Genomic DNA, 20,261 nt, shown 5'->3' with positions numbered 1-20,261 from the left:
CCACAGTAGCATTTTCGTTTCATTATGTTCCGCGTGCCTAAAGGATTGCAATATATATTTGAATTCTTTTTTTTTTTTTTTTTGCTACCGCTGACTGAATCGTTTGCATGTTGCTAGTGGAAAATGCTTTTCCCCTTGCACTGGCATATCGGCATGCTTTACAATACCCAGAAACGTTGAGGCCACGCATTTTGACTTCGGTATTTGCGGCTTTTTATGTAATTCATGGTCATTCCCAATATGCATGTGCCCAGCAAATTTACTGCCTGGCGAAATAAAAAAAATAAAATATATGCACGGATTTGGGCAGAAACAAGCCTTCCCGAAAATCATGTAATTTATGCGTTTTTTTCGTGCAGTTGCAGCCGAGATGATACAATCAAAGTAAAAATCATGGCAGAAAAAATCAAAAAATCTTGTTAATCCCTTAAAAAAGTAAAGATATGTTTACATTAAAAAGAAAAAATAATAAACATGTAAATAAGTTTAAAAACATGTGTTTGAACTGAAAATGTTTCGTATATATGATATGTTTACCCAAAATGACTCATTTGTGATAACGTCATATAAGAATTCTTTATGACAATTCTTTATTACACTTATTTTTTAGGTCAAATACCTTTTGGTACATGTTTCCGAATTTTATAAAGCTGGCACTTAATTTACTAACATTTTAAATAAATATTTTTACCAATGTTTTTTCTCGGTGTTTTTGAATGGCGGTGCCTTTTATTTGTCATTTCCGGTTTGTGCCGGAAGTTGAAATTATTGAAATCAAACGGAAATGCATCGAAGCAAATACAAAAAAACCGGGAGCCGAAAACGCTGTTTAACCCGTTTCATATAATGGGTTCAACTTAAGTTGTTCCTCAGACATCAAATAAAAAAGTTAAATTAAAATGAAATATGTATAGCCATAAATTAATAAGTTCAAACACAGGTTGCCTAAAGTCAAAAATTTAAATAAAATAAATTGCAAATATCATTCAAATATGTTTAAAAAATACCATTGATGCGCCACAAAATGGGTTAAAGCACGACTCCGATTGGTCAATGATCCGTCTGTCTAGTTTGTATTTTCCTTCGCGCACACCATAAATAAATATATAAATTTAAATAAATGCTGCCACAATACCCGCACACTCACAGTTTGTTTGTCAATAAATCAGAATACTTATCAACGTCAAACGACCGCAAAGAATGTACGCAAACAACATAAGCGACCGAGGACCAAAATGTGTGTGCGTAGCAGGTTCTGCAGCGGTTTATTACGCCATTAAATATATTAAAGAAGGCGAAAGGAAAGCTGGGAAAACCGATAGAAAATAGTATTTGGGATGCGGCTTACCTAAAATGGCCTAAATCAAGAAGCGCACTCTACAAGAACTATTAAATTGATTTGAAAATATTGAAAATACTGATTATTAAAATTTTTTTAATTAATCAATAAACTGATAGAAATCAGTACCTATTCTAGATGTGGTTATGCTTAAATGGTCTAAGTCAATTGAAAGTCTCCGAAAGAAACAAATAGATTTTTAATAGTTATACATAACTAAGCAATATACTATGTATTCCAACTAGTGTAGCTAAATCATCCGGCACTTGCAGCCTTATTTAAAATTAGAATTAATTTTAAAACAACTTAAAAATAATACTTATATTTAAAATGGAATAAAATAATATTCAATGTATTACGGTTTTGCATATTCAAAAATATATAAATATTTGTACAATTCTACGGAAAATCAAATGTTTAATGACGTATTTGTTTTGTTTCATTTTTTTAAAGTGCATTTGAAACGAAAACATCCTACAACTGACACTTGCTGCTCTATCTATCCTCCAAGCAGGCATTTTGTCCGCCAATTTATGGCCAGTCTTTGCTTATTTTGCCCCCACCAACAACAGTCCAAAAACCCCAACAACCGTCCAAACCAACATATAGCAACACTGTTTTAGGGCCTAGTCCCGAACTAAGTCCGCTAATTGCGCCGCCTTAGCCGGGCCATCTCCCCCGTCCATAATTATGCGAAATGTGCGCCGTTTCTTCGGACTGTTGCCTGTTATTGTTTGCATTATTAGCTGACAATTTCGGTGGCACTGTGATGCCAAGTGGCGGGTCTGTGATTAGACAGGGTCTTTGGGCCTAGAAATTGTGGGATTAGCAGGCGCTTTGTCTGTGGCTGGAAACTTGGACGGAGGAGGAACAGCCGCCTGCCGCTCGATAAGCGCCCTTAAGGCAAGTTGCTTCCAAGAAGTTGATGTTTTTCTTGCATAATTACGGCCATAAGCCAAAGGCTTGTTATTACAGGCCAAGGAACTGGGCGGATTCCTAGAACCAAATCGATTAAATCAATGTTGCTCTTAAAAGTGGCTATATTAAGACATTTATTGTACTAAATATTCAGAGCAACCATTTTTTTACAAGCTTAAAAATACAAATTCCCAGAAATCCATTAAATTAATGAGCTTTTTAAGGGAAACATCAACACTATGGACATTGTTAAAGTAACAGCTTTTAGAAACACTGATACGATAAGAGTGGTAAAGGTTTTGTTTTTTATGACACTTTAAAATACTTAAATTGAATCGAACCAATTAATAGCAACTTATTTATATTTACAATTTTTTTTTAGTGTTAAAAACAGATAATGTAAACTTTTATAAACTTATAAATTTATATAAATGTGTTTTTATTGGAGTTAAGCTCATTTTTCAATAACAATAATTTAAATATCATATGTTTAATTAATTTGTAAACAGGATATTAAAACTATTTCGCCTTATTCAAAGAAATGTGTCGATTTTGTTTTTTATATTGAAATTAAATTTCGTTTTATTTGAAACATAGCCGCTACCGAACACCCATCGTACAGTTTCCGTTGCCTCTCCATTTGTATTTAAAGTGAGGTAAATTTTTTAGAATTTACCTGAATCGCATGCAAAAGCCTTTGTCAACATCGATAGACCGCTGTGACCAGGCTCTTTGTTTTAGTTTTTTGTGAATGCACAATTGTTCAGTGTCGCCATGGTTGTGGTATGCACAAAGCGCTGATTGCACAGCCCATCCACGCACTAAAGCTTTCAGTACCCACTGTTTTTTTTTCTTTTTCGGCGCTGACATGTCCAGGCGATGGTCAAAAAAAGCAAGCCCATACCCATATATGTATATTCAATAGGCCCACGCTTGCCAGAAAGTGTTTTCCGACGTTTTTCTGTAATTCGTTGTAGTTTTTTCCAAGTTGGCTTTTAGCAAGGGCGCTGAAAAAAGCGGCCTGCCTACATAAAGGCGCTAGCATATTAAAGGCTTAAACCCACTCAACGGCAGATGCCATATTGTTGAAATATATGCAGATACGTCGCGCATACGTCATGTGGAGATGGAATCCGGTTCGCAAAATGCGTTCCATTCAAGGAGCTTGCAGCGATTTTTCATTGCAAGCGTTTAAGCAATTGAATGTAGCCAGACAAAGCATATTTTACAATTAAAATTCTAAAGAATTTTAACAGCGGGTTTTGAGCTTTGCAAGTTGAATTTGGTACTTCTCTTACACTTTAAAATCATTTTTATGTAATTAACAATTCAAATTATATTTATACAAGAAAAACTAAAAATTCGAGTTGTTTTATTGACTTTTTAGTTCTTTAAATGTGATTAAAAATAACATTCATATTTATACAATATATGGCTTAAAATATAATATTTCTCTTAAATTTTAAAATTATTTATGTGTAATTAACAGGAAGAAAAAATTATAATTAGTTAAGTATAAAAAAAGCTACGAATTCAAATTGTTTTATTGAGTCTGACCCTAAACCAAATCAAAGTACTCAGTTTGCCGTATACCGATCGAAGCCGGCCTGGAACCTTTCGCAGTGCTGTCGTCGTGCCGTTAGATCTCATTCAGTTTATACTTTCGCTCCGAACAACTTCCAAATTGTACAGCAAAAATTGGTAACAAAAAACAAACAAAAAAAAGTTTACTATTTTTCTATATAAATTTTTTATTTCGGAAAATTTGAGTCACCAAAATGTGTTCGCCGTGCGGTCCCTGCAGTCCCTGTGATCCTTGCTGCGGTCCCTTCGAGTGTTCGCCCAAGTGCTACAATGCGGCCCAGTTGGAGGCACTGCCGCAATGTGCTCCACGCATTCCACCTCCATTTCCCAAATGCATCACCGTGCAGCAGCCACCGCGAATGATCTGTAAGAAGCGAGTGGTTTTCACGGAGAAGATAGTGCCGGAGCCAATGGTGGTGAACAGATGTCGGCAGATCACCATACCCAAAGTTGTGGATGCCACGAGGGTCATCAAGGTTCCCAAATTGATTTGGGTGTCTCAGATGGTGCGAGAGCCCAGGGTCATTTACTATCCATCGATGATCCCCGATCCCTATGTGGTGTGCTATCCCAAACGGGTGTGTGAGCCCCGGGAGGTGTGCCAGTCGATCCTGTGCCAGCCGAAGCCCCAGACCATCGATATCCCGCCCCCAAGGGAGTACTGTTGCTACCCCAATGGACCCATCAACTACAAGCCCAGTGCCGCCTGTCCACCCTGTCCCATTGGACCTTGTGCTCCCGGAGGACCCTGCTGTCCACTGCCCTGCTTCTCCACCAATCAGTACCCTGTGGCCGAGGGCAGATGTGGACCCTGCGGACCATGTGGACCTGGCTGCGGACCCTGCGGACCTCGATGTGGTCCCTGCGGACCCGGCGGCTGTGGGCCTTGTGGACCATGTGGCCCGAGATGCGGTCCCTGTGGACCCTGTGCCGTTCCAAACTGCGGGCCCTGTGGGCTGACGATGCCATCAGGTCCGTTTGTGCCGTCGCCATTAGGACCCTGCGCCCCAGGCAACTCCTGCGGCCCCTTCGGCAACAGTCCCGCCGGTCCCTGCGGACCCTGTGGCCCCTGCTCGCCCCCGTGTCCCTACGAGTCCCCGGAGTGCGGTCCTTGCTATCCCTGTGCCCCCACGCCCTGGAATACGCACTGCGGTCCCGTGGGTCCCTGCGGTCCCCAAGTTCCTTGCGGTCCTGGAGGACCTTGCTAGGATCAAATCGGATCCGATCGCCCTTTGTCAGAAATCAGTGCCCTGTAATACAGATCATCATTACGTTATCGCTGTCCTGCCACAAACCACACTCCCAAAAGTCTATAATTCACTTTGCTATGTCAGCGCATTGACGACTCATTGGCTGTAAATAAAAATCGGAATTAAGCGAATCTCACTTGGTTTCTCTACTATTTTTGACGGGTAAATCGGGGACTACTTTTTGAGGGGAGATTCTTGGAGTTGCTAAGTTTTAAATTTATGCACCCTAAATTTCAAGGAGGCTTTGACCTTCTTTGTCTTTATATTGTATTTTAAGAATGGGCATTTCACACACTCATTTCATGCTCTCTTCATGGTATTGTACGTACTAGAAATTTAAATCAAATGCGTGAAGTGGTGAATCGCAGCCAACTTTGTTTGACATACAAAAGGTGGCAATGCCGGACGTAAGAGTACATCATTGAAATTAAATTCCTCTTGCCATTGAAAATTAATTTTTTATTACTTTTGTCTTCACACGGCTTTATTGTTAATTAGTTTTCCCGTTCGCTTTGGCGATGGAAAAATTATTAATAATTAGATACATTAACAATACTAGCAGAGATGCCAGACATGTAAATTTAATAGCGACTTACGTCTGGAGCCTCTGCTAATATTATTTCATGCATTCATCTGTATCGCATGAACAGGGTATTCTTTGATTTCATGTATTTAAGGATTCATAAAATTTAAGGCATTAACATAGTATTCGTCATTTTAGACGTCATGTGTGTTTAAGTATAGCTGCCATTTCGAAACCAGTTTCGCTTCGATACGCTTCCAAATTTCTCTGATCAAATTTTGTATAAAAAAAAATAAGTAAAAAATTTATTTTTCAGCTCCAACTTTGGTTAGTTTTTTATAGAATCAAACCATGTGCTCGCCGTGCGGTCCCTGTAGTCCCTGTGATCCTTGCTGCGGTCCCTTCGAGTGTTCGCCCAAGTGCTACAATGCGGCCCAGTTGGAGGCACTGCCGCAATGTGCTCCACGCATTCCACCTCCATTTCCCAAATGCATCACCGTGCAGCAGCCACCGCGAATGATCTGTAAGAAGCGAGTGGTTTTCACGGAGAAGATAGTGCCGGAGCCAATGGTGGTGAACAGATGTCGGCAGATCACCATACCCAAAGTTGTGGATGCCACGAGGGTCATCAAGGTTCCCAAGTTGATTTGGGTGTCTCAGATGGTGCGAGAGCCCAGGGTCATTTACTATCCATCGATGATCCCCGATCCCTATGTGGTGTGCTATCCCAAACGGGTGTGTGAGCCCCGGGAGGTGTGCCAGTCGATCCTGTGCCAGCCGAAGCCCCAGACCATCGATATCCCGCCCCCAAGGGAGTACTGTTGCTACCCCAATGGACCCATCAACTACAAGCCCAGTGCCGCCTGTCCACCCTGCCCCATTGGACCTTGTGCTCCTGGAGGACCCTGCTGTCCACTGCCCTGCTTCTCCACCAATCAGTACCCCGTGGCCGAGGGCAGATGTGGACCCTGCGGACCCTGTGGACCTGGATGTGGACCTTGTGGACCTGGTTGCGGACCCTGCGGACCTGGATGTGGACCTTGTGGGCCCGGATACGGACCTTGCGGACCCTGTGGACCTTACGCATGCGGTCCATGTGGACCAGGAAACTGTGGCTTTGGTCCTTGTGGACCTTGCTAAAGGGGGCAGCAAAAAACATATTGTGAAGCCCCTACGTTTTGGAAGTCTGCACCCAAATTTATGCTAGTCTCGTAAAATAAAGAAGTGCGTTTGAAACAATATTACATACCAGTATCTATTTTTGGGGGAAACATAAATTAGTGATCCAGGATTGATCCAAGGTAGCGCAAATGACGGCTCAACCCGTCAAATAAATATATAGACTTGCATAGCTCATTATTTAACGAAACGCTTATCGGTTGTATTTTTATTACATTATATGTGTAGGGTTGTCAACGCCAGCCAATTTAATTTAAACATATATGATTAATAACATATTTTTATTTTTAATCAAACATATATATTTTAACAAGACACCTCTGTAAAAAAGCAACCGGATACGAAATTTCTATTTTTTTGACAGTCCATATATGGTCACTACAAAAAGTGAATACTTCAAAAATTGAACAATTGTGTCACTGAGTAAATTATCAGCTTTATTTCTAACCAGTGGTAGTACCTAAATTACAAGCCAGAAACTTTATAAATTTGTGCGTTGGTAAATCATGCCGAACTATATGGCCAGAGTGGGTCCAGCGGTTTTCTCCAAACTGGGCAAGTGGGCCTACAACATGTCCGGATTCAATCAGTACGGTCTGTATCGCGACGACTGTCTGCATGAGAACGAGGATGTGGCAGAGGCAGTGCGTCGTCTGCCCCGAAAAATGTACGATGAGCGCAATTACCGCATCTTGAGGGCACTCCACCTGTCCATGACCAAGACCATTCTGCCCAAGGAGCAATGGACCAAATACGAGGAGGATATCAAGTATCTGGAGCCCTATCTGAATGAAGTGGTGAAGGAGCGCGAAGAACGTGAGGAGTGGAACAAAACTCATTGATTTTTAAAGCTCAGTGAAGTTATCAACCTGAAACTAATAATAAAATATTCAACTTAAAAAGGAGGTACTAATAATTTAAGTTCCTTATTTTGTTGTACAACAAAAAAAACAAAAATCAATAACTTCAGTTTTATCTTGGTTTGAAAACAGGTTAAATTATTTTAATCTAATAAGCTCATCAATAATTTTGTTAATAATAGAAATAAACAAGCTATAAAGATGGTACCATACATTAAAATCCATTCATTTTATATACCAAAAATAATTATTATTTAAATATACATATAAATAAAAAGAAAATTAGGCCACAAAAGTATTACTTGTAATAAAATATCACATTGTTACCAAAATATCTGAATATTACCTTATTCCCAGCTCTATTTTAACCCATCTCATGATATGTACAGCAGATTTCAAATCCTTTTCAATCCCCTGGAATGTCAACACAAATAATTTTCGCATTAAGTGCATTGGCATAAATACAATATATGAAATTCATTAACAGCGAAAACAATACAAATTAGTGCGAGGGGGCGTGACCCGGCCAATGAACACGTGTATGCCGCCGCCCTCTCAAAATTAAAATGGCAGCGGCAAACAAAATGCGTGTGCATGGCCCGCACATCCTGTCAATCCTCGTACACTTATGCGCATCCTGTTTAAAATGCAACAAACAGCAAACAGCAACAATGCAGTTGCAGTTGCAGATGGAGATGCATATTCGCAATATATATATCTGCACCTCTGCCGCTGTCTGATTGTTCTGGCGCTGCCATTGGACCGGAAGAAATTATTGTTATTCGAATTGATCTGCCATAGCTTCGATGTTGTCCAGTGCGATAGGCAATGCTGCTGCCAGCGGAGCGATATCGCTGCGTCTGCGGCCAGTAACTGCCGGAGTTCTGATAACGTCAACGCAGGAGAATGCAGCAAATGATATTGGTACCCTGTAATTATAGCAGCAGGGTATATGGTGATTTTTAAAGAAAAATTATCAACAAAAATTGTAAGCTTCGGAAGTGGTGCAGAAATAAATGGGGTTGTAAAACGCTGATATAAGATGTATAAAATAATGAATTTAAAAAAATATATAAAAAATAAGCTTTTATGGGAAATGGGATTTCTAGAAAGCCAGTGCAGTAATTTATGAAAAGGCAAAAATGAAGTATTGAATAAAATTTAAAAAGAACAAACTTTCGTTATTATAATTTCCAAGCTCTGATTTGGTCGTGTTGCACGACCCAAAAGGATTTTGATTAAAACAAAAATAACATGTTAATAAGGGAGTAATTATTAGTCTGATCCTTCGTTTATGGACCTTTTTCGTTTTTTTTTTTTGCCATTCAACCATCGCCAGCGTTATTTATTTGCGCTCACATATGCATAAATAATGGGTAGGAATACCTCCCAAACACCCACCCAACACACAAATGCCCAACTGCCGCTTGTACAATAAATTGCAAAAATATTATTTTATCAACAATAATTAATTAAATGCACTTAATTGCGTGCCGCAGTCGCAGTTGCTGTTGCAGCGTTGTTGCTCGGTTTTCATTTTTTGTATTTTGTATTTTTGTTGCCTTATTTTTGTGTATATTTTCTGCATGTCCCCTGTTCGACCTTGTTTTTATGCAGCTGCTACTGATGTGGGTGGTGTGGTGATGGGGTGGCTTGGATGCTGGATGGGCGGTAGCTGAAACATGGTCATCTGCATGCATATGCTTGAGCAGCGTTGTAAGTAGCCATGTAAGTGGACAAGTGGCCAGCCGTTCTCGTTCCGTTCTCATTCCCATTCTCCTTTTTCCCTTTCGACCGAAACTCTTTCTGCGATTTATGCGTATTTTTAAGTGGCATTAAGTGCGCGTTAACATCTTATGAAGACGGCAACGGCAACAATAAATTATTGCAACAGCAACAGCAGCAGCAGCAACATCTGGATGGCCATTAAACGCCCCGAAGCAAATGCTAATTGACGAGTGCCAGAAAGTGTGCTTTAAAAAAAGGCGGTAAGCTTAATGAGTTGTGCAGCTAATTGGGGCAATGCAACTACAGCAGCAGCAGACGCTGCAGCTGCAACCTGCAACATCTCGAGCTGTTTTATTTGCATTGTTATTGCGGGAAGTTGGTGGGCTTGCTGCATTTCTGGGTTTCGGTTTCGGCTACGCTTTTGTTAATGAAGTTTGTCGGCCGACATGCGGCAGGGAGAAATATTATGCATACGCCATGTTGGCCAAAAGTTTTACAAATTCTGTCCTGTCCTTTCGTTTCCTTTCCTTTTCCCAACCATGGACATTGCACGTTCTTTGGACACATTTAGTCTGTGTGTTTAAGTGTGTGTGTGTGTATGGTAATTTACAATCCCCTGCTCATGCAATGTACACATGCCTGCACATGTATAAGTAAATTGTTAAATTTATACACAAAAGCAACGCGCTGCGCTGCAACTGCCAAAGTAATTTGCGATAAGTGCGTCAGATTCTTTGGGGAATTTTCGACCAGCAACCACAGAAGCAGTAGCAGAATCACCATCGCCGAAAACAACAATAATAATGCAACCACAACAACAAAAGTGGAGTAAAAAGTGAATATTTATTCGGTTTTGCGAGGGGTCCTTCCATAAACGAAACTGCAATGCACTGCGATCTGGCATTACGATTAAAGCCTTCTCCCTTTGGGGAAAATTAAGTTTAGCTGCCCTTTGATTAAGGAACATCATTTAGGGTGTTTTTAAGTTCACTGTTCTGCAATTACCTTTTGAAAAGGGGAAACGAAATGATGCGTTTACAGTGCGTTTCAAAATGTCTTGTGAGCCAAAAATAAATGTTTAATAAAATACTCCTTTTATATTAATTTAGTTTCTTAATTATTACTATTAAACACAGTTCGATTACTTATCTTTTATAAAAAATCATTAAGTTTTAGTAACTGTATTGTTAACATATGTAAAACGAACTGCCTATAAATAAATTTATTAAAATCCACAAAGCACATTTAAAAATAATCAGAAAAATTATAGAAAAATAATATTTTAAATAACATTTTAGTTACTGCAATCTTAACAAATGTAAAACTTACTATGTATAAACAATTTATCAAAATGCGTAAAGGATTTTTAGAAATTTATAACAAACATAAAAAATTAATCAATAATACTAAAGAGAAGAAAAAGTATTGTTCGAACGTATCATTGTTAAATTATGCAACATAATCTTTTAGGATACACATTAAATATCTTAAACTTTTATTATGTACTGCTTTTAAAAATATTTATAGAAATGTCCAAGGGACATGATTGCCCATGGCAACTTCAGGCCGAAGAAAGATGAAAGGCCGCTCACAAATCCAACGCACATTTCATTTGCGGCTTGTCCTGTTCACCACAACTCCACATGGGTGTGTGCTGGTCAGAGTATCTGTGTGCGTTTCCCTTCTGTAAATAAGTCACAAGTGTATGCATATATACTTAAATATATGTGTTTGTAAAAAAAAGGCAATTTGTATTTCAGCGTGTGCTTTTTTTCAGCGCTGCCCCGCAATGCTGTAATAATAAATTGCATAAAAGTATGCAATGAAAATAAAAATGCCAGTGCGTAATTAATGAGTCAAGGTGGTGTCATATGGTGCTTACCCACACACACACGAACACACTCAAAAGGAGATGGAGACATGCGACTTTGCTGTACATTGCGTGTTAAGTCGCGTATTTCATGGCGTTTATTTATTATGCACAAAGTGCCACCAGGAGTGGAGCAGGAGAATAGCTCCCCGCCCAGTCAAGGGCTCAGCAAAATTATTGACTCAATTTGTAAGCTTGCACAGCAACGCACACAGATAGCGTGGCAATCACACACACATACACCTGGGCCTAAAATAATAAGGATATCATCCCAACAAAAAAATATTTATTTCTGTGAAAGCTTTTCGATCTATTATACTTAATTTTATAGTGCAACATTTAGTTTTAATGTAATGAATAGCTTTAGCTCAAGTTATTTAATCTCGATTTTTAAGTTATTTAAGGGAGTTTCTCCTCTTCAAATAAAATAAAAATTGTTTTCCGAAAAAGTGTTCTAGACTACAAATAACCTAGGCATATACTTTAAATAGTGTTAATTGTCACATTTATAAAGAAAAATTGAAGGATAATAAGAAAAAAATTCAACCTACCATTTTGAATTTAATGATATTAGCTATTGGATTATGAACAACTTATTTTAATTAAAGGATTCATTACATATTGAACCACAGAGTTGAGCACGAAATCGTTGGGCAGGATAGTCTTGGTGCTATCTTTTCGGTCGCCAATGTGCTCAAACTCGCACACTCGGAGGCGTACGTGTGTAAGCCCCGCAGGCGCGTTAATTGCTTATGGGGCGCACATTATTCAGCTGTCATTCGGCAAATGGTAAGCGCAATTCCCTATCCAGATTCTCTTGGCCGAGAAGAAGAAATGGGCAAAGTTGCGGCTTTGGCAAACAATTAGGCAGCTAATTTGCAGCGGCTAAAAGGACTGGGCGCGACCTAATCCTGCCTTTTTGGACTGATGGGAGATTGGAAACAGGAGAGTCAGGGACGCTGTCAGTCAGAGAGACTCGGAATTTGGTATGAAATTTGGGCCAGCAGCTAAATCACTGCCAAATCCTTTTGACAAATACGCACACAAGGACGCCCAGACACAACTAAGCTGTAAGCCGTGCGCCACTGACTGCTGCTGCCTGCTGAGCTGAAAGGAAACGGAAACACGCTAATATGGCAAGTTATTCAAAAGGCATTCCAGATCGAGATAAATGCACTTGCCGCTCTCTGAAGTTGAGCTAACGTTGCACAGGGAAAAAGGGCTAGTAACAACTATATTATGTTAGTACATTTTTTAAAAAATATACAAAACTATGCCTAATTATCGCTGAAACCTTTAGAGCATTTTACCATATAGACCCTAAGCTATTTTAATTTTATATACATTTTTTGCTCAGTGTGCAAATGTGACTAGCAGAGTTGCCAGCGATGCGTTGTCAACTGAGTGCTCGGCTGTCAACACACCGAAAACTAAAAAGGTGACAAGGACAAAGCGCTCCCTATGCTGCTGTGGTTAACTGCGAGGGGTGGAGGTTGTGAGGATGTAAGGATGTCAGGATATTGGGATAGTATGATAGTAGGATACTAGGATGCCAGCACATGGCAGCTGTCATGCGTGCAATGGAATGGCTCCGATTTCTAAAGCCGGAGATCCGCGACTCACGGCTAAGTGGCGAAAGTTGCAGCGCTGCTCGCACAGAAAACAATTTGTATCAAGGCTAGTTTACTACTAAGCTAGTTTATAATTTTAGTTTTAATATTGTTTAACTACAGTTTATTATCCAGATGTATGATGATTTGTCTTAAAAAAAACAAATATTAAATTCAGATGATTACAATACTTGAGCTCATTTTTAATACAGTGAAAAACTATTATATTTTTTTTAAGTGGCCTGAGTTAGGGCCTCATCCTGGTCCTCATTCGCATCCACATCAGATGAAGCCATCTCTTGTCAGCCGTAATTTACGCGCATTCACGGTCGCTCTGCTCGCAAATGGCAAACAAAAGACTTAGACACACGACGGGGTGACAGGAGCCTCAAATCGTTTTGATTTTCCACACACGTGACTGACTCACCGAAGGAGTCCCCGCAAAAGGCGAATGATGCCACATAAAAGCAGCTCCACAGACCTCAAGATGCGCTGCAGTTGCGCGAAAATAGTAAATGAAGCCTGACGACGACGTTTGAATGCGAATAATGAAAAGATGAATTTGTAAATGAATGCCGTTCGCGGAGAAAAGAGTTTTCTAAAATTTGTAAAATAAAAAATTTGGAAAAAACCTTTCTAATTAGTCAGCTTTCTCTTAACCAAAATTAATTAAATCAATTAAAATTCTCTAAATAAAGATCCACAGAAATACAAGGATACATAATCAAAAAAAATCAACAACTAAATAAAAATGGAGACCAAAAATAATAATTTAGTTGCAATCATGTAACTAAAAATAACTACAATACTTAAGTCGTGCCTAAATCAAACAATTAAAATGATACAATTAAAGATTTTTAAAAATGATAAAATAATTCAAATAGATTTTGTACTAGTAACTGGTGAAGAGAGCTCTTACACTAATAACTTATTTAATTTAAAATGTAATCTTATAAAATAATAATAAATGCAATGCAATCTAAATAAATAATAAATGGAAATGTTTACAACCATTTTCTAATTGTCAAATGAGCACTTTTGTAAAGACAAAACCCATTTGTTATAAACTCATGATTTTTGATTTAACTAAGTTAAAGTTACCTTGAATCAAAAGATTAAAATACTTTTTCCAAATAATTTCTATGATTTAATACAATAAATTACATTGTATTAACAATCATTTTATTCGAGATCCAACACATTGAAACACCCGAAATACAAATCTCATTTGCTGTGCCATTTGTAATGATAACAATTTAATTCAATAGAAAATAGTTTACTGAGCTTACGGATAGCCATGGAACATGACGTGCCTGGACAGCAGAATCAATTCCTTCGCACACACAAATAAATTCGGGGGTGTGTTGTGGGTGTGGATGTGCCAAACAGGTGATCATTAGATTTGGCAAGTCGCAAACGATTCGCAACGTATTTACTACATTGAATCGACATTATTACGGAATGGCTGGCTGAATTGAATTGAATTATTATAACAGTTTCTGTTGTCATCGCTGCCAAACAGGGTTGGTGTGTGTGTGGGTGCTAGTATGTGTGTGTGTGTTCGCGCGTCAATAATGTGCCTTTATGTATCTCTGTGTTTGTGGCTGGCAAGTACGTGACAGACGCGGTTTGGCGCGATTAAATTACGTTTATGATTATATTTTGTTACAAACACAATGCCCCAATACACATACACTCACACAGTGTCATAAACAAACGACACACACACACACATACACAGACTCAATCAAGAGGGCCGTGTCACATTGTATTGAAGTGAAAATGGTTAACAATTGCGGCGGGAACAACAACAATGCACCATTGATGCATGTTCGTGATGGATTTTCCTATTAAACGTTCACCGCGCCCCAACTAAACAAAAGCCGTAATTAAATTTTAATTTAATCAAGAGGAAGTTGCACTGCAGGAAACACACGAACTAAAATAATAGAATTAATTTTAGGTCGATTAAAAACCATTAAAGAACCCACGTCAGTATTCTTAGAGCATATATGTGATTGATTAGTAGATTTTCGATTAAAAACCATTAAAGTATCCACTTCAGTATCCTTAGAGCATATATGTGATTGCCTTTTTTTCCTACCACATAATAACAAAACATACATTAAATAAAATGTTTATATTTTAATAACTAATTTGGTTAAACAAATATGTTTTCTCAGTACATTTATTTAATATGATTGACGTTTTTTCCCTTTTTTTCACTAAGCATTAATTAATTCTGTAATAAAATTAGGCTTTAAACATATTTTCAAAATAAAAAATCAACAACTCTCTGTTTTATGGTCAACGTTTATGACCTATTTTTGGAAAACCCATAACCAATTATTCCTTATTTCTGCTGCCTTCAATACCATTTTCTTCTCTTTGCTTTTTCTCTGTGCAAGCTTTATTTTTGCCATCCACTTCGACATTTACGAGATTAACCGCACTTTATGCAAATGGGCTGCTCAAACACTTCTGGCAATCTCAACACTTTCGTGCTCCAAGGAGCCACTTGAACTGCACCTCGAAGTCAACCTCTCGATGCTCTCGTCTCATCTTCACCACGGAATCCTGGCCTCCTGTCCTCCTGGCATTAAATATCATTCCGGCTGACGCTTATTGCTTATTGCAAGCCGAGAAGACCGAAGCAACAAAGGATATCGCAGTGGTGCTTACACATAATATGAAATTAATAACAATCATACGCCACGTTGCCCGCCAGCCAGCCCGTTTGCCAAAGCCATTGCCATTTGCCACTGACAGGCGCATTTGGGTTCATAAGTTCTGTTCGCGAAGATTTCTAAAACTGTCAGAAATTGCAGTGAAATTACACAGGACATCGGAGAGGGTAAAAACGGGAGGCGGTGGAGCGCAGCTGGCAGAATGCTTATTAAAATATAAATATGCTAAAACAAAAAGCGCGTGCGGACGCCAAATGGACGAAGGGCTTTTTACGCCCAGCGAGAAGAAGGGAAAACAAAACAACAACACACGGAGAGCAGCGCACCGGGCAAAGTTAAAAAACTAAAGTTTTATACTATAAAATAATTTCAACTACTTGAAATAAGCACGCGCGCCGAGTGCGAAGAGGAAAATCTCGAACTGCAAAAAAATAAAAATAAAAATGGAAAAAAAAGAAACAAAAAGCGAAAACAAAAATTTACTACACAACACAACTAAAGTGGAAATTTTCTGTGGAAACTTTAGCACTTTCGCCCACCGCCCGGAAAACTCCATCCCCCGGGAATCTCTGACAACCAACAACAACTACTATACTACCGTTCGTACTAACCATGCCAAGTAGCCAAGTAGCCAAGGCAGAAAGCAAAGTTGTTCCTTGCAAACAATGCGCAGTTATTCTTTTGTCGAATTTCGGACCAAGGTTATTTCGATATGTATTATGCAGAACGCTGCGCCCGAGCTAAGGAATCTGCGTTACGGAAAATATTTAAAAACAAACTATAGCAGCAGCAGCAGCTATCCATGGACTTGGCTAATACATTTTTGATGGACTGCAAGGCAGTTTGGTGGGCATACCCACAGCTATCATTCGATTTTCATTAATGAATGCACACAAAGAACACCAACCAACTTCGGAACGAGCGATTGCATTTGAAGCGCAATTAGGTAAACATTTTGGAGCCGAGCCTGCTTCGAAAAGAAGCACTCCACTCCAACAATCAATCAATTAGCCAATTAGTCGACAAACCCATCACGCTCATCAATTCCCATGCAAAACTAACTAATTTGCGCACACAGCTAATCAAATTTAATTAAGACATCCAGTAAACATCGTGGCGAGCCGAGAACCAAAGGCTTTACGCATACGCCTCCTTTTACCTGGGCAACAATTGAGGAAATATTAATAGTGATAGTTCAACTAAACAAATACATTTTTATACATATATCTAAGAACTTAAAATGAATTTGGGACAATAAAATTATACAAAATAACAATTTAAATGCGACTGTTTATCGCAACTTTTGCAGATTTTGACATTAGAAAGCGCATAAAATTAATATAATATAAAACAAAAAACAATTATAAATGAAACTGGCAAGGGAATAATCAATTTAGAAAATAAATCTTGCAATAATAGTTTAACCGTCAGCAATTTTAGTAAGCGAATATTGCGGTCATCTACCATTACTTTTTTGACATATTAAATGAGTTTATAAAAGAAGAATACAATTTACAAGTTAGTCCAAAAAGCTTTGAAGTTTTAATAATAAAACTCAATGTATTATGAAAAATTATCATATTATAAAAATTTGCAGTAAAAGGTTAAACTTTTTGTCGCGTCTGACTTACTTAATAGACTTCCCTAATTTATTTAATATTAGTATAGGTACAGAATTAATAATAGAAAAGACAAATGAACAAGTTGGTTTAAAATGGTTTAAACTTACATTTGATAAAACGTAATATATAAGTAAACAAGAAATATATTTTGTTTACTATGTAAAGCCTTAAAAACTATTTCCTTATATAATGCTGAATTCTGCATATTGTTTTAAGGCCTACTTATACCATATCAACCGCAACTGTACCGAATGCAATCTACGGGGCTTGAAGCCCATTGTCTGTTTGATTTACTGGTGAAATATGGTCTTTGTACACGAAAACAGGCCAACGAAACTAAACTCGTTTCAAGTCCAAACATTTTCGGTTATCAATGCAAATGCGTTGTTCTTCGTTGTTCGTTGTTCGTTGTTCGGCGTTGGCATTGCCGTTGCCGTTCAAAAAGTGGGTTCCACCGCAAAAAGGCTTACCGGTAGACAATGCGTGCCACGCCCCCGCGACATTCATCGGCATTCATCGGTGGTATATATAGGATACTCCCTGGCCATGGCAGTTGTGCTTTTGTTCGAAACTTTGAGTCCCGGTTTTACCTGCCACTGCCTGCAGTTGCGTGTGGGTAAATAAATGGGTTGAAGTTCCCCCAAATCGGTCGGACCTCGGGCAATTTTAGAGTTCTTTTATTACCAACTTGTTTGCTGTTTATTTGGCGCATTATTGACTCAACCGCTGCTCGCGGCCGAAAAACCCAAGCAATTTCAGGTCTACGCCTAGTTCGCCCCGGATATGGATACGGAGTCGTGCGTTTAGATAATCAACTAAGCACTTCATTATTCCATTCAGGGGAAAAAGGGGGGGGGGGGTGCAAATTGCTCTTCCACTTTTAGCGAAATGTGGGGAAATGTACGAAAATCCTCTGGTTTATTTCGCACATTACCCATGCACGCTTTTTCCGCTGCTTTCCTCTCCTTTTTTCCCCCTTTTTTTAATTGAATGATAAAACATCGCTGCACAGCCTATTCCGATTCGCAGTGAGAGGCATTAATTTGGATTAGCCAAACGAAAAGTGCGAGTTGAATGTTCTCAACAGGCTTTCCGTGTGTAAATAGTTGTTGAAAGCCCTGAATCAGATTGCATGCATTAGGTACTGGCAAACAGACGTATGAAGGTGCTGAGTGAAAGGTTGCCTAATAGTTAAGGATGCCATTACATTTTGAATAACATTAAAAGATTGCGATAGGAGTGTAATGGAGATTTGGAAGGAAACAGGTAAAACGAAAGAATATAAAAGGTTATTGGAGGGCAATGATATAAAAACTGAGTAGCATTTTATTATTTTTAAAAATAAAAAGATTTAAAAAAAAATTACTTTTTAGATACTAAAACACAAAAATGTATACCTATTTGTCATGTTTTTAAAAACAAACTGTTTTAGAAAATTGTTTTAAGGGGACGTAAGGACCTACAAAGTTAAATCTTTAATTCTTCAAACTGAAACGTTTAAAATATATATTATATATATATATATATATATAATTGCAATTTTATTACTTTATTACTTTATTTAGTTTACACATCAGTTACCAAAAATAGTTCCCACCGGAAAAATGATGATTTTGCGATGGCCATTTATGAGCAGCGTTTCATAGTGATAGCCCCTTTTCATACAGGCACTATATTTGCGCAACTCGAATGTCCGTTTGATGGGCTCCATATCGACCCTGAAGCAGTTGACCTTAAAGGTATCGAAGAAATTCATCATGCCCACCACTTCATAGACGCTGGATACCCTTTCGTTCCAAATGCTAACCGATGCGATGGGCAGGGGATATTCCTTTCGATAGATCCGAGTGGCCTCAAAGGGGGTACGAAAAATGTGCATGGTAATAATGCCAGTGGGTCCTTCGCTCAGAAATTTATGTGGAATATCCCGCACCAAAATGGGCGTGGCATCAGGCATTACAATGTCAGAGGGTCCTACTATTGTTTTCGGTTTTAGTTCGGCAATCTTGAGCAGAGAACGTTTGTAGCAAGGATGATTGGACACCCTGCTATCCAAGGGTTTCATTAGAGTCACTACTCGACATTCGAGTTCTTCCACTAGACTTTCCTGTACCAAAAGTACTGCCACCGCATCCAGGGCAAAAGGATCCTGCAGAGATTCTACAAGATGATGAAGCGCACAATTGAGATCGCCATCTGAGAAAATAACCATCATGCATGGTGCATTCCAGGCGTACTTTTCATCGATATTTTCAGACTCCTCTGGTTCTTCCTCAGCTTCTAACTCAGCTTCCATCTCGGACTGCTCCTCATCACCCCCTTCGGACTCTATTGTTTCATCAGTTTTGACCTCTTGTTTCAAGTCAGCCTCTACGATATCTGGCAATGTTATTGTACTCACTGCAACACTGGGTAAAATTTGAACCATTTCTCGAGTAATTACTGGCTTGTATAATACATTATCGTTCGACATAATTTAATCAGATATTTATTGTTTTCGGAGGTTGTAACTTGCAAATATATAATTTGTTATTTGTTTGTGCTATGAAATTGAAAGAATACTAGGATGTATATTTATCGAGGAGTCCTATCATTTTTTAAATTTTCGAAAAAAAGGTGTTCTTTTATAAAAATGTTTGTTAAAAAAATTATAATGAACAAAACCAAATTAAAATAGAAATAGAAGTACAACGAAGATGAAACCTAAAAAAACATATCAAAAACTTTAGAACGCAGAATAAACGAATTCCTGACTTTTATTATTCACCCTAGGAAGTGACTAATTTTCAATAATTGATACAAAGTACAAAGCAAAGCTAAATCAAAAGTATTTATAAAATTAAATACAAATTCTAAAATGTTTGTGCTGTGTGTCGAATAAATATAAAAAATAGTTTGATGTTTGCTAAATGTAAACCTTGATTATCCAGAGATTTTCCACTTTGTCTTTGCTTTTTGGCATATGAATTTCCGATTTTTCGACAATAACTGGCCAGCGGCAGTAAGCAAATCACATGATAAGCTCGCATGTATGACTTGGCTTTGGGGCCTTTGCCAAATAAATATTAATGAAATGCATTTCATCAACGAT

The 20,261-nt window shown here is 38.4% G+C and overlaps 4 protein-coding genes across 5 annotated transcripts; 3 read left to right on the top strand and 1 right to left on the bottom strand.

The window, feature by feature from the left end:
* The first annotated feature begins 3,894 nt into the window (after positions 1-3,894).
* On the top strand, positions 3,895-5,222 carry LOC128266207 (DBF4-type zinc finger-containing protein 2 homolog). The gene has a single exon (XM_053002557.1). It carries the CDS (start codon positions 4,036-4,038, stop codon positions 5,047-5,049), a length of 1,014 nt encoding a protein of 337 aa, XP_052858517.1. The 5' UTR covers positions 3,895-4,035; the 3' UTR covers positions 5,050-5,222.
* A 590-nt stretch (positions 5,223-5,812) lies between these two features.
* On the top strand, positions 5,813-6,858 carry LOC128266208 (keratin-associated protein 16-1). The gene has a single exon (XM_053002558.1). It carries the CDS (start codon positions 5,966-5,968, stop codon positions 6,752-6,754), a length of 789 nt encoding a protein of 262 aa, XP_052858518.1. The 5' UTR covers positions 5,813-5,965; the 3' UTR covers positions 6,755-6,858.
* Positions 6,859-7,156: 298 nt separating this feature from the next.
* Positions 7,157-7,709, top strand: LOC128266209 (cytochrome b-c1 complex subunit 7). Its single transcript, XM_053002559.1, has one exon. The coding sequence runs from the start codon at positions 7,300-7,302 to the stop codon at positions 7,633-7,635; it is 336 nt and encodes a 111-aa protein (XP_052858519.1). The 5' UTR covers positions 7,157-7,299; the 3' UTR covers positions 7,636-7,709.
* Positions 7,710-18,728: 11,019 nt separating this feature from the next.
* Positions 18,729-19,710, bottom strand: LOC128258204 (uncharacterized). 2 transcript variants are annotated; one of them, XM_052989712.1, is made up of 2 exons: positions 19,572-19,710; positions 18,729-19,498 (listed from the first exon to the last, which is right to left on the bottom strand). In XM_052989712.1, exon 2 carries the CDS (start codon positions 19,464-19,466, stop codon positions 18,744-18,746), a length of 723 nt encoding a protein of 240 aa, XP_052845672.1. In that variant the 5' UTR covers positions 19,467-19,498; positions 19,572-19,710; the 3' UTR covers positions 18,729-18,743. The 2 variants fall into 2 exon arrangements, with proteins under 2 accessions (XP_052845672.1, XP_052845680.1); XM_052989720.1 differs by lacking the exon at positions 19,572-19,710 and having other exon boundaries at positions 18,729-19,330; positions 19,408-19,544.
* Between the last annotated feature and the right edge of the window lie 551 nt (positions 19,711-20,261).

This window comes from Drosophila gunungcola, chromosome 3R (assembly GCF_025200985.1).
Source record: "Drosophila gunungcola strain Sukarami chromosome 3R, Dgunungcola_SK_2, whole genome shotgun sequence".
In the NCBI taxonomy this organism is placed as follows: domain Eukaryota; kingdom Metazoa; phylum Arthropoda; class Insecta; order Diptera; family Drosophilidae; genus Drosophila; species Drosophila gunungcola.
Note: the sequence above shows the minus strand (reverse complement) of the source record. Positions and strands in the feature narration are given on the sequence as shown.

Coding starts and splice junctions, on each gene's coding strand:
- LOC128266207 (XM_053002557.1), top strand. CDS start 4,036: ATGTGTTCGCCGTGCGGTCCCTGCAGTCCCTGTGATCCTTGCTGCGGT.
- LOC128266208 (XM_053002558.1), top strand. CDS start 5,966: ATGTGCTCGCCGTGCGGTCCCTGTAGTCCCTGTGATCCTTGCTGCGGT.
- LOC128266209 (XM_053002559.1), top strand. CDS start 7,300: ATGCCGAACTATATGGCCAGAGTGGGTCCAGCGGTTTTCTCCAAACTG.
- LOC128258204 (XM_052989712.1), bottom strand. CDS start 19,466: ATGGAAGCTGAGTTAGAAGCTGAGGAAGAACCAGAGGAGTCTGAAAAT.